Here is a 13,008-nt window from a genome sequence, read left to right on the forward strand (position 1 = left end):
TTCCTCTGTACCTAGTGTCCAAGGCGAATAAAAACTAATTGTGCGCCTATCCACCCTCCCCTCAAAATTACAGCAGAGCAGTTTAATTTGCTCAGAAAATTTATTGTACCCAGAAATGATTGCTGAGCTGGATCAAGGGTTTTTTCTGATTGTCATATATTGGGCTGAAAAGGAATGTTCCTCTGAGACTTAGGACATGTGATGTGGTCCAGCATGCTGTAACCTGGGTGTTAACCTTGGATACAGAAGGTTCTGTCACAGTACAAAAGGTAGGACTAAATGACACATGTGTAAATCTCAGAAAAATCTCATTAGTTTGATTTTTGGTTGTTTACAAAAAAAAATTAAGTTAAAACTATGTAGAATTTGATGGCTTACTTTTAAGTGTGCTACTGCTGTGTTTCTTTTGCAGTTTCTCACCTTCTCAGAACGATTAAGCAATGTAAATATTGATATTATCCATCGCATTGACCAAACAGGGAGCTATGCTGAGGTAAACATAATGTACTTATTTGGAGTTTCTGTTTCTGTGCTCTTGTTAAAGATAATGTGTATATTAAGGTGTTTCTAGCCCCTGCCTTCCCCAGGGATTGGAGTAGCACACAAAAAAGTGTCAGAGGAAATCCCTGATGGAAAAGGTATTTGTTATGGTGTGTGTGTGTGTTGGAGATACTATTGCTGGTTTAGTGCAGCAGTTGCTTTCTCTTCCCCCCAACCTCCAGGCTACCTCTGCTAGTACTTGTCTCTGGCTTGTGCTTGTTTGCCATGTCAGTGTTGCCATGTCAGTGTGCTAGTTGTTTACAGTATGAGAAAAATGAAAGTCGATATCTATGGCTTTTGCACAAGGGACAGGAGTCATCCCACTCTGCTGTGGAAGCTCACTGGGTGACTTTGGATCGGTCGTACTCTTGCAACCTAACCTACCTCACAGAGTTGTTGTGAGGATAAAATGGAGGAGAAGATAACGCTGTATTGTGGAGAAAGGATATAAATGAAGTAAATAATAAATATAAGTAAAGATGGGGGCAGATAAAAAGTAGGTGGGTGTCAAGGACAGAAGGAAGCAGGGAAAGGTGAGGATAGGGGGGCTGCCAGAAAGAGGGAAAGAAGAAATATTGTGGGGAGGAGATGCAAGGGAAAGTGGGGTACCCCCACAAGTCCTTGCAGGTTCCCCACTGTTTAGCTAGACCCAACTCAGTACTGTGCAGTTTGGCTGGAGTTTTTCCTGGGAGAGGCTGCTAGGGGAAGGAGGGAAGGCTGAATACAAGGGGGCAGATAAAGGTAGATTGGCTGGTGGGTGGGTAGGAGAGAAAGAGGCAAGAAAAAGGAAATGGATATGGGGGATTCTAGGGAGCATAATGAGGAAATAGTGGGGAAGGGGAAAATGAGATGCCTCTTCAAGTCCTTTTGGGGTCCCCACTTTTATTATTTGATTAGAATGCTGGAGAAGCATTCAAACATACAATCGGTCAATTGCAGCTCGGAGTGATACAGTCCAGGAAATGCTTTACCACTTGTTTATTTGTATAAAAATGTTTTTTTTAAAAGGACTAGAATAATATTTTGAAGTGTTATTTGTACGCACCAGTCTCTGTTCAGAGGAGTACAAGGAAAAGATCAGCAACCAAGCAGTAACTTTGTTGTCGTTGCTGAAGAACCTCTCTCACCCCACTGTTGGATCATAGCCATCAGCAGTATCTGCTTGTAAGCCATATGCCAGCTTGAGCCCTTTTTGCATTTTCTGGTGGTTGTTTTTGATAAATTTTTCAGAGGCTTCTTACATAAGCTTTATTCTTGGAGGACTAAGCCTGAGATGCTTCATGTGTATATACATTGACTAATGTTCATTTTTAATCTTGCTAGGAGGTTGAAACCTTTTTTCATGAAGGACTTGAGAAATGGAGAGAGCTGAACCTCACTCGGCATTTTGGTATATATATATTTCCCCAAAGTATTTGGCATGGACGTTTCTTCTTATGAATTGTAAAAATGTTGCTGAGTGCTTAAATCTGTATTGGAAATGCATGTTGAAGCCAAGGGTTTGTACCTGTTTGAGAACAAACCAGCTAACGTATCTCATATTGATGCTAGCTGGAAAAGAGGCTTGGTGACTTGAGAAAGAGTTGTCTGTTCTACTCCTCTCTGAAAAATGATTTTCCTCCCAACAAGCACCACAGAGGAAAAGGCTCTAGATCTGGCCATTTGTGATCTTTTTCTTGGTGAATGGAGGGCAGCAGAAATCCTACTGGATGGCCACATCTTAGCAGATCTGTGGACTCCTATGGAAAAAGGCAGCCCTTCATATTTATGGTCCATGAAAGTTAAAATTGGCACCTTGAATTACATCTTGAAAGCAGGGTAAAATTAGAAAATAACAGCCCATTCCTGAGCCTTGCAGCAGCCGGGGATGGTGTGGCTCAGGCTGCACCTCCAAAATGATTTCCTGGCCGCTGCAAGGTGAAAAAACGCCTTTTAAAAAAGAAAAAAATGGGGGGAAATAGCCCCATTGAAAGCAGTGATACTGCGCCAACAAAAAGCTGGCACAGCACAGCTGTTTCTGCAGGGGGCGTTCCCGGGCTGGAAGGGGTGAGGAAGCTGACTGAAGTCAGCTACGCCCCTGGGAACCCCCCCCCCATGCCGGCGCCACAGTTCTCTTCCGGGATTTAGATCCCGGAGACGCTGCAGTGGCGGCCGAACTCTGTGCAGCTCCACGGAGCCCTGGTGCCATCAGAAATACCCCCGTGCCAGCGTAAGTGCCCCTTATTCCATAATAAGAGGGTACTTACGCCGACGCAGGGGTCTTGCCGTCTCCACGTCACTTTCAGCCCCAAGCCCAGGAATGGGCTGTATATGTTATAATAACAATAATTAATATAATAATAATTAAATGTATCATTTTGGATCAAAACACTGCTATTTAGCGTTGCCAATCTTCAGGAGATCTCCTGGAATTATAGAGATCTCCTGGAATTATAACTACTCTCCAAACAACAGAGATCAGTTCCCCTGGAGGAAATGGCAGCTGAGGAGGGTGAACTCTATGGCATTATACTTGCTGAAGTCCATCACCAAACCCTTCCCAGATTCCCCCCCCCCAATTCTCCAGAAATTTCCCAGCCTTGAGTTGGCAACCCTGCTCCTGTTGCTGGTGGCCATATTGTGATTATATGGGACTACCAGCATATTTGATTACCTAAGTAAGCTTCTTCGATTCCAACAGAAGTTGGTTTCAGGTAGCCGGCTCAAGGTTGACTCAGCCTTCCATCCTTTTGAGGTCGGTCAAATGAGTACCCAGCTTGCTGGGGGTAAAGGGAAGATGGCTGGGGAAGGCACTGGCAAACCACCCCGTAAACAAAGTCTGCCCAGAAAACGTTGGGATGTGACGTCACCCAATGGGTCAGGAATGACCCGGTTCTTGCACAGGGGACCTTTACCTTAAGTAAGCTTCACTACACTAAGCACACTGAACTCTTTAGTAAATAATGTGTTGTCTTCAAACAAAACAGCTTATTAATACTTGTTCAAATTATACACATTTACACCATACACAGATCCTTGAAAATATGTGGTTTATGTATACATTGGAAGTATCCTAGAAAAAGTCTGAGTCTGTGTTTGAATAGCCCTTTGTTTCAAATGTCTACTGTTCTAGGAGCTGTAAAAGTTTCCCCCACTCCTGTGAGATAGTGAGTGAAAATCTACATTGTGCATGTGGGTCTTGTATACATGGACCTGAACTTAGTTGCCTGCTGTCTTTGGGAGCCAAAGGATTTTAGCACAAGCAGGAGAAGAATTATGCTTACTGTGTCCTAACCCAGGCAGAAGTTTAAAACAGCATATATGAGTGAAGCCAGAGAGTTGATGGTTTTAAAAATAGCATGACTGCTTTATGAAGATTGATCTTTTACTTTTGCTTTTACTTTTGCTTTTTTTTCTTTCCACAGTGACATTCTACAGGGAAGTAGTCAACAAATGCCAGTCTTTCAACCAGCTAGTATATTATCAGAATGATATTGTGCAGAGTTTGAAAACTCACCTGCAATTGAAAAACAGTCTTGCTCTTCAGCCCCTTTTGGAGTAAGTATAAGCTTTAAAATATATTTTCTGAGTTTTTTGTGGGGGAAGAACAAGATCAATAATATTTTCCTTTCATTCCTAGAGGGAAAAAGAATATTGCAGTAGTGATATTTGGAGCCTTTATTCTAGAGTGCCGTATTGATCTCTTAAATCCATATTTTCAGTCATACATGTTATTTTAAATTATTATTGCTGTAAGATATTTTCAGTAATTGAAGATGCCCAGTCATGAAAGCCTTGACCCCACTTTTCCAAGCAGAAATAATTGTAGTTGTATGTGCCTCACAAAACTGGTGACATGGTGTTGTGTGTGATGAACCGTAGAGGCTGACTAATGGACAATATTATACAAATTTAAAATATGAGTATGTTGTGGGACTGCAAGATGTGTTTCCAGAGGTGCTTGTAAGCACTGCTGAGTATGTGTATTAAATTATAATGTGTTGTCATTGACATTTTCCTCCTGCAGTTTGGTGGTTCAGTTGGCGCGTGACCTGCAGACAGATTTCTATCCTCACTTTCGAGACTTTTGTGTGTCCATTACAAAATTACTGGATACTCAGGACACTGAATTGCTAGAATGGGCCTTCACCTCCCTTTCCTATCTTTACAAATACTTATGGAGGCTAATGGTCAAGGACATGTCCAGCATTTATGGGTAAGCTTTATCGATCTTTCCAAAATAATAATGTATAGGATGCCAAAGCAAAGGTCTTGTTAACCGTACATCATTTGCATGCTTCTTCTGGGGGTTGAAGGCATTTTTGGTCCCTTTATTATATATTTTATTCAGAAGATGGATTGACTTATTCATTTAGAAAATACGTATTTAGAATATTTTTAAAAATTTATTTAGAAAGTTTCAACTTTGATTTTCACCCAACAATGTGATAGGTTGCTGCCTTGGTTTTATGAATGCATAAGCAATTTCCTAATTATAAATAGGTCAGCGAAAGGAAATCCATTGGCTGGAGAGAGGGTGTATTCTTTTTTTTCTGGGAGGCATGGGGTACTCTATATCAGAGGTCCCCAGTGTGGTGCCCACCAACACCTTTCCTGATGCCTGCCAAGTGTTTTTAGAAAGTGGACAAGGCCAGGTGGGTCTTTTGCCCACCAAGGCTTCAAATTGGTCATTGGAGATTTGATTGGCTGTGCAGATTTTTCAGAACATTGTGGTGGCAGCTGCTGCCAAAGCAGCACAAGGATCTTTACCATCTGACCAAAAGTAAGATGAGGCAGCCGTTTTGTGGCTGGCTCCACCTCCTGTGGCAGCTATTTTGTGGCAGCCATTTTGTGGCTGTGTCAGAATTCCAACGGTTCCCTCAGGCTCAAAAAGGTTGGGTATTCCTGCTTTATATTTTGTCTTGATGTTAACTGCCAGATAATCCATGTTGTTCCTTCCAGTTCGAGTGTTACATGAATTAGTATGAAATGGAGATTCCAAGCTGGAAGCGGCTACGAGGTCACCTAGTCAGATGCCCTTTGCTGGGGCAGGGTCACCAGCACTGCAAGCAGGCAACATGGTTGGTGTGCAGACTGCTGAAATACATTGGCAGTTACTAGCCCTTGGCAGTAGGTAGTGGCAAAAGTTGCAATCTGCCATCATCAGACAGGAGCTGATTGCCACCAAAATAAGGCAGACCTCACTGGAGTTGCTATGGTCATACAGTAAGCAGAGAAGAACTCAGCTGATACAACTGGAAGAGCAAGGTTTTTTGTCCCTATAACTGACAGCCAAAGTTAGGGTCAGTTGGAAGGTTTTAAACCAAACCAAGGTACAAAAGTAGTTAATTAAAAGTAGATCATCTGCATATCATAACTTACCATGGGTTTGCCTAGATCAGAATAATTAATATTGATTTAAGATCATTGCTTTGTGTTCAATGGGGGATTCCAGGAAGTATAACTGAATTGTCTTTGTGTGACTTCTGTTCTGACAGCATGCTTAAATATGTGGACTTCCCTATTGTCTTTACAGGTTGTACAGCAGCTTATTGGCTCACCACAAGCAGCATATCAGGAACTTTGCAGCAGAAAGCTTCACTTTCTTGATGAGGAAGGTAAGTGGCATGGGAAAACGTGGGCAGGGAAGAATGAGAGTGAGAGGAAGGATCCCTAGTGCAGTCATGTACATGTCTGTTGAGAACTCTCATGATGTTCAGTGGAACTTATTCGCAGGAAATGTGCCTAGGATTGCTGTTTGTGTTGGCTTGTCAGATCAATTGTAATAATATAAATCGTCTTGCTGGGCATCCTTTATTTTTATTTTAAAACATTTAGTGAGATGAAGAAAGAGTTCTAGCCCACTGATTCTTAACTTTTTGGGGGCCATGGACTGACTCCTTTGAGAAGCTGATGAAACCTATGGACCTTCCCCCCCACAAACACACCAGAAAAATGCATATAAACACACACATGCAATGTTGCATACAAGGTATTTTCATTAATGGCCACTTCCTGCAAAAAAAAAAAAAACAAAGAAAGAAATTGTGCAAAATAAAACAAAAAGCAAACTTTTATTCTGCTGAAAAGTACATTTCGATAAGAAGGCTGCTGCTGTTTAACTTGAATAAGAGGGTGACATTGTGGAACTGTCTTTGACATGGGCAACGCTCATGCCGTCTTTGACATCCCATCAGTTTCAACATTTGTTTTGATGGCAACAAGTGTTGAGAACTTTGATTCACGGGATGATCGTACATTACTTGATTGTGTACAGAAGCATCCCATGCCACCCTACGCTTGTTTGGAGTGAAACAATACCTTAATATAATTTAATTTTTTTAACAAAACAGTTTTCAAAGAAACAAGAAGGAAATCAGAAAAAAACCTTAATTTGTGCCTGGTTCATTGGACTCCTGAAGCCCATCCATGGATCCTCTAGGGGTCCACGTACCACAGGTTAGGAACTCCTGTTACAGGCACTGCTGTCTGCATGTTCAGCATACATAGTAGCTAAGACTATCAAAAGGTCCAGTGTTGCTGGATGTCCAAAGTAATGCAGGGCCAATTTTCAATAAAGGCTTGGCATGTGCTTATACCAATCTCTGCTGGATATCAGGAGTCACTATGCAGGATTCTTTTGCATAATATTATAGCGATAAGGTTCTTAGTGAGTAAACTTTCAGTAGGCAAATATCTGATTTGCTGGACACATCATTGCTGTAAATGTTACAGCTGTTGCTATAAGCAGAAGGTGTACCGTACAGAAGAACTAGGAAAGACCACACCTGGAGAATAGCTTTTTGGCACTAGTTTACTGTTTATTCAATATTTAATTTCCCCTGGAGAACACAAATGTTCATATCGTTTCAGGTGATCTAAGGCTTTGCCTTTCTCTTTCATTCCCCCCCCCCCCGACCTAGTACACACAGTAACTGGCGCTTTCACACATCCTGAATAATGCACTTTCAATCCACTTTCAATGCACTTGGAAATTATCATTAAAATGCATTGAACGTGGATTGAAAGTGCATTATCCAGGCTGTGTGAAAGCAGCATTAGCGTTGCTGGGTAAGCTACTATGTTGAACTGATTCAAAATGTGCTTTAGCAGCACTGGAGAGCTAAACTGTAGGAGTATCTAGCTTTATGGGTGAAGGGCTGCTCACATGGTTCAAGTTGAGAGAAGCCACATGGTTTCTGCAGCATTGGTTTTGGTTGGTCCAAACCACATGGACAGCCCTTCATATGGGCATTCATTTAGCTTTGTCTTTCTTTAATGGTCACGTTCCACCTGTGATAATGTGAACCAGTTTTGTCTTTCAGTTATTTTTAATGGAAAAGTTTGGTTAAAATAAACAACAACCTACCTCTGACCTTCAGAGGAAGAGGAAAGGATAAATATGTAATTAGTGAGTTACGTTGCTTAAAATTCTGACTCTCCCTCCCTGGGTCATTTATGTACATTGTAACCACAACAAGTTAGGAATGTCATATGCAAAACTTGAAGTACCAATGGGATTTCTTACTTGACTTTCAACAGTGTGTTTTAATCTAATAAAGTTTCATACGTTTGGATTTTTTGGTAGGTTTCTGATCAAAACGCTCTTTTAAATTTAATGTTCCTTGACCTTGGAGAGCACCCAGAAAAAGTGGAAGGAGTGGGGCAATTAATTTTTGCAATGTGCAAAGGTGTCAGAAACATGTTCCATTCTTGTGCAGAAAAGGTAAGCATTTTGAGTTTATAAATGGAAAATTATAAAGGAAACTGGATTGCATGACCTAGTTGCTGGTTTACAAAAAACCTTGTGCACTAAGGCCTTATATACTAAATGATGTGAGCCTCTTCAATGGAGAGCATTTATGCTAGCACGACTCAATTCCTTTCCATCTAAGGTTTTATACGGGAGATTTACTAAGACTCCCTTCAACAATAGGGTATGTCCATGTGGAACAGGCCAGCCAGACTCCTTGCAGCACATTATCTTAGATTGTTGTTTACATGACGAACCCCGTAAAAAAATAATATTACCTTAATCAGCAAACAGATGGCCTCTTACAGAACAACCACATGGCAATTCTTGCTGAATAACATTTCAACTGATGTTACGGTGAAGGTGGCGGATTTTTTGGCAGAAGCTGTTAAGGTTAAGATTCAACTTAATTTTAATCTAGATATGTACTACCGGGTTATCTCTGACCTTGTGACCATCAATATTATGCCAATAAAGGTTATCTGATTCTGATTCTACTAAGCGATGTGACTTTCTGTCTGCTGTTTTAGACCAGGTCCTGACAAAGCACCATCCCTGGCTGAATGCAGGTGGAGCAGTGGTCTTTTCTGTTGGTCTGCGCTTCTCTCTTTCTCTAGCGAGAGGAGTGGAGCTGTTGAACAGCCTGGGATTTTAGTATTCAGATATTGTAACAAACCACTGTTGATACAAACCATGGCTTAGGATCCCATTTTAACATCCACTCGCAAACCGTAGTGTGTTGGGAAGCCTGCATTCAGACGTCACACTGATCCAGAGCATGGTTCCTACGGTTGTAGCCAATATTGAAAGGCGTATGTTACTTGTTAAAATCTGTATTGCTCGTTCCTTTTATTTTTTTTAAACACTGGGTCTCTTGTGCTTGCGAATTTTAACCTATTTTTTTCTTATACTGTCTCAAAAGCCAGTGTGATATATAGATTTTTTGAATAAATGAAAAGGCGTATGTAATTCTTCGCACAGGCTATCACATTATTTCTGAAAAAGTTGGGGCCAGTTACAGAAACAGAAGTTACGCTCCCTTGGATCTCTGTTGGAGAAGCTTTCAAATGCATGGTGAAGTCAGCTGCTGGTTTCGTTTCCAAAGAGCATTTTGACGTTTTATTCAGATGCTTGCAAGTAAGTTGTCATTGACAGGAATGCAAAGGGTTCTCTTCTCTCCCAGCCCAAAGGACATTTGTGTGCTGAGAGAGGAAGCATCCAGGGCTGTCCTTCCAGGGTTGGTGACTGTGGAATAAGCTACTCTGTGCAATAGTCTGATGTATATTCCTGGGCAAGAGTCACATTTATTTCACCTATGATACTCTTGTGGAAATAGGTAGAAAAATACTGCTACAAAGTCACGAATAAAGCTCCCCATTAGTAGTTTTGATGTGTATTGTATTAAAAATTGTAAAAGCTACTTGTAGTCATAAAGAAATATATATATTTGCAGGATGCAGCAGGTAGAGCTTATGAGTAAGGGGAAAAGGTTTTGTTTTTTTTAAGCACAGAATTGCAAGGTTCTTGGAAATAGTTTTTGTATTTTTGATCTATGGAGGAGTTGCTGCATTACTGTTTCTTTTTGTATAAAACAGGAATCAGTAGTACAACTTCAAGAGAAAATCACTAAGGACAACTGCTGTGAAGCTTCTGAGCAGATTGAAAGGATATTGCAAGTGTATTTGATCTTAGTAGAGTATGGACACGGATCCAAAATACCTCAGCCTGAAGAAGTTTGTAAGGTGGGCTGTTTCTTATGCTAGGGTGGCTCGTAAGCATTAGATGCAGGAGAAGAGGCAAATTGGGAGGGGTGTGCTGTATTTAGTTTTCTCTTGCTGATTATATCAAAGTCTAAGAGCAGAGAGCTTTGAACAAAGAATGAAGGTTATTATTTTCCACATCATGGGATGGATTCTCCAGGCCTAGATAAATCCATCTTTCTACAATAACACTATTCCTTCTAAATATTGTCGAAGGCTTTCACGGTCAGAGTTCATTGGTTCTTGTAGGTTATCCGGGCTGTGTAACCGTGGTCTTGGAATTTTCTTTCCTGACGTTTCGCCAACAACTGTGGCAGGCATCTTCAGAATAGTAACACTGAAGGACAGTGTCTCTCAGTGTCAAGGGTGTAGGAAGAGTAATATATAGTCAGAAAGGGGTTGGGTTTGAGCTGAGTATTGTCCTGCAAAAGTAATGTGCTAATCATTGTCCTGTAAGTATCAAGATAATGTGCTAATGAGGGTATGGTATGTTAATATGGAACCATTGTATCCTGAAGTGATCTGTTAATGTGTGTAATCCAAAGCTAATCTGCATGGCTATTGTTGAATGTTGTCTTTGTTAGTCTGGAGGTTTTCAGAACAGGAAGCCAAGCCTTATTCATTCTTAAACTCTCCTCTTTTCTGTTAAAGTTGTGCTGATGTTTATGAATTTCAATGGCTTCTCTGTGCAATCTGACAAAATAGTTGGTAGAATTGTCCAGTCTTTCAGTGTCTTGGAATAAGACCCTGTGTCCTGTTTGTGTCAGTCCATGTTCAGCCACTGCTGATTTCTCAGGTTGGCCAAGTCTGCAGTATTTTTCATGTTCTTTTATCCTTGTTTGTATGCTGCGTTTTGTGGTCCCGATGTAAACTTCTCCACAGCTGCAAGGTATACGATATACTCCTGCAGAGGTGAGGGGGTCTCTTTTGTCTTTTGCTGATCGTAGCATTTGTTGTATTTTCTTGGTGGGTTTAAACACTTGTTTGTAGGTTATGTTTTTTCAAATGTTTCTCCATCCTATCAGTGACTCCTTTAATAAATGGCAAGAGTACCTTTCCTATGGGAGACTGTTTTTCCTGAGTTTTCTGATTTTTGTTTGGTTTCATTCCAAGAATGAAATCAGAAGGGCCATTAAACCAAACAAAAATCAGAAAACTCAGGAAAAACAGTCTCCCATAGGAAAGGTATTCTTGCCATTTATTAAAGGAGTCACTGATAGCCATGCAGATTAGTTTTGGATTACACACATTAACAGATCACTTCAGGATACAGTGGTTCCATATTAACATACCATACCCTCATTAGCACATTATCTTGATACTTACAGGACAATGATTAGCACATTACTTTTGCAGGACAATACTCAGCTCAAACCCAACCCCTTTCTGACTATATATTACTCTTCCTACACCCTTGACACTGAGAGACACTGTCCTTCAGTGTTACTACTCTGAAGATGCCTGCCACAGTTGCTGGCGAAACGTCAGGAAAGAAAATTCCAAGACCACGGTTACACAGCCCGGATAACCGACAAGAACTGTTCCTTCTGTTAAATTGTGGTGGTGCATCGCATCATATTCGAGAAGGGGGAGTGGAACAAGGTCAAAGGTGGAAAACAGAAAGATTCAGGGATGTGCATGTTTCTGAATGTAATTAAATATTATATATAGTCACTGAGCTGGCTATCTTCTAACTAATTATCTTACTCAAAAATTCTAGCCTCATGGTTTCAGAAAGTCATAGGAACCCCCACATTTTGAAAAGTAAAATGTAAATGTGCTCCGCCCCATCTCATACCAAGTTGTACTGGAAACCAGTTGTGCATCAGAATATCGTATGGAGGGGGTGGGAACTATATTGCCAACATTTTTATATTCTCTTACAAGTGTTTCACAGTTTTAAAAATGCAGAATTTCAGACCATAGGCCCCTTTAAGGAAAAGTCAGTTTTATAGGTAGCTGCAGGCCTTCAAGCATTTAAGAATATTCTAGAGTCTAGGAGTATTTTATAGTATGAGTTTCATTGTAAGGGAAAAGGAGAACCTCAGAGTAAACCGTTCCACAGTTGTTGTTGTTTTCTGCCGGAATGTCAAAGTCGGCCTTTTAATAGTACTTTCTCCTTTAATTCTGCAGACGTTCATACAGTTGGCAGGAATCCCTGACCTCTCAGTTCCCTGCCGTGATACTCTGCTCAGAGTAATTTCTGCCTTGCTCCTGTCTGAGAATGCTACACTACCTAATCCTTTGACCAAAGAAACTGTGGAAAAGGTAACAAAGTCTAATTTTGTGTTAAGCCATTATGATCATGGTCTGGAAAACGTGTGGTTGCTTTCATCTTTCGTGGGGTGGTGCACCGATGGATTGGTGCACAGAAATCTGGAATGGTTTTCTTAATGAGGCGATTGGCACTTATCCATTCTAATGAAGTGGAGATCATGGCTTCCTGTACTGCTTGCTGGAGGAAGGAGAAACCACACTTTTTCTGATCCCAGTGCAGGCAAGATGCAACTGGGTAATAAATGCCAGCATAAACCTTCTCCCAGCTGGGAAGGTGAAATACTGGGCACAGCATAATAATAGTACGCTTTCGTCATAAGCAAACAGGACTGGCCAGAGTCTGAGGGTCAAACCAGATAAATGGATCTCAAGCACATTTGTAATTGCCCCCTGGTTGCAACATTGGCTATGGCATGATGGGAGGGGGTTAATGCTTTCCCTTCTATTGTTTTGTGCTGGCTAATGGCCATAACAACAAATGTAAATGCTTTCCCTTTGTGCTGTTTTCCTAACCTGGAGCTGCTATTTGCCCCGGTGAAGGAAGCATGTAAGCAAACTGTATTCTTTCCTAGTGGGTCAAGCTGCTACAGGAGAAGCAGTCAGAAGCATGTGAGGCTGGGAAAATGGCACAAGGGGAAAGAGCTAAACCCTCTTCCTCTGTGTTGTGGCTCCAGTCTAAATTGGAGATCTGTTCGTGAA

General features: G+C 41.1%; 1 protein-coding gene across 1 annotated transcript in view; it reads left to right on the top strand.

The window, feature by feature from the left end:
- Window positions 1–417: 417 nt before the first annotated feature.
- Window positions 418–13,008, top strand: part of UTP20 (UTP20 small subunit processome component) — a 71,511-nt gene continuing 58,920 nt past the window's right edge. The window contains exons 1-9 of the mRNA XM_056847420.1: window positions 418–493; window positions 1,864–1,930; window positions 3,945–4,077; window positions 4,547–4,735; window positions 6,056–6,137; window positions 8,108–8,245; window positions 9,254–9,409; window positions 9,868–10,014; window positions 12,166–12,300. Coding sequence (XP_056703398.1) covers window positions 4,707–4,735; window positions 6,056–6,137; window positions 8,108–8,245; window positions 9,254–9,409; window positions 9,868–10,014; window positions 12,166–12,300 — 687 coding nt within the window. The 5' untranslated portion in view covers window positions 418–493; window positions 1,864–1,930; window positions 3,945–4,077; window positions 4,547–4,706. The remainder of the gene's footprint in view (window positions 494–1,863; window positions 1,931–3,944; window positions 4,078–4,546; window positions 4,736–6,055; window positions 6,138–8,107; window positions 8,246–9,253; window positions 9,410–9,867; window positions 10,015–12,165; window positions 12,301–13,008) is intronic.

The sequence above is a fragment of the Euleptes europaea genome, chromosome 3 (genome assembly GCF_029931775.1).
Source record: "Euleptes europaea isolate rEulEur1 chromosome 3, rEulEur1.hap1, whole genome shotgun sequence".
Lineage (NCBI taxonomy): Eukaryota > Metazoa > Chordata > Lepidosauria > Squamata > Sphaerodactylidae > Euleptes > Euleptes europaea.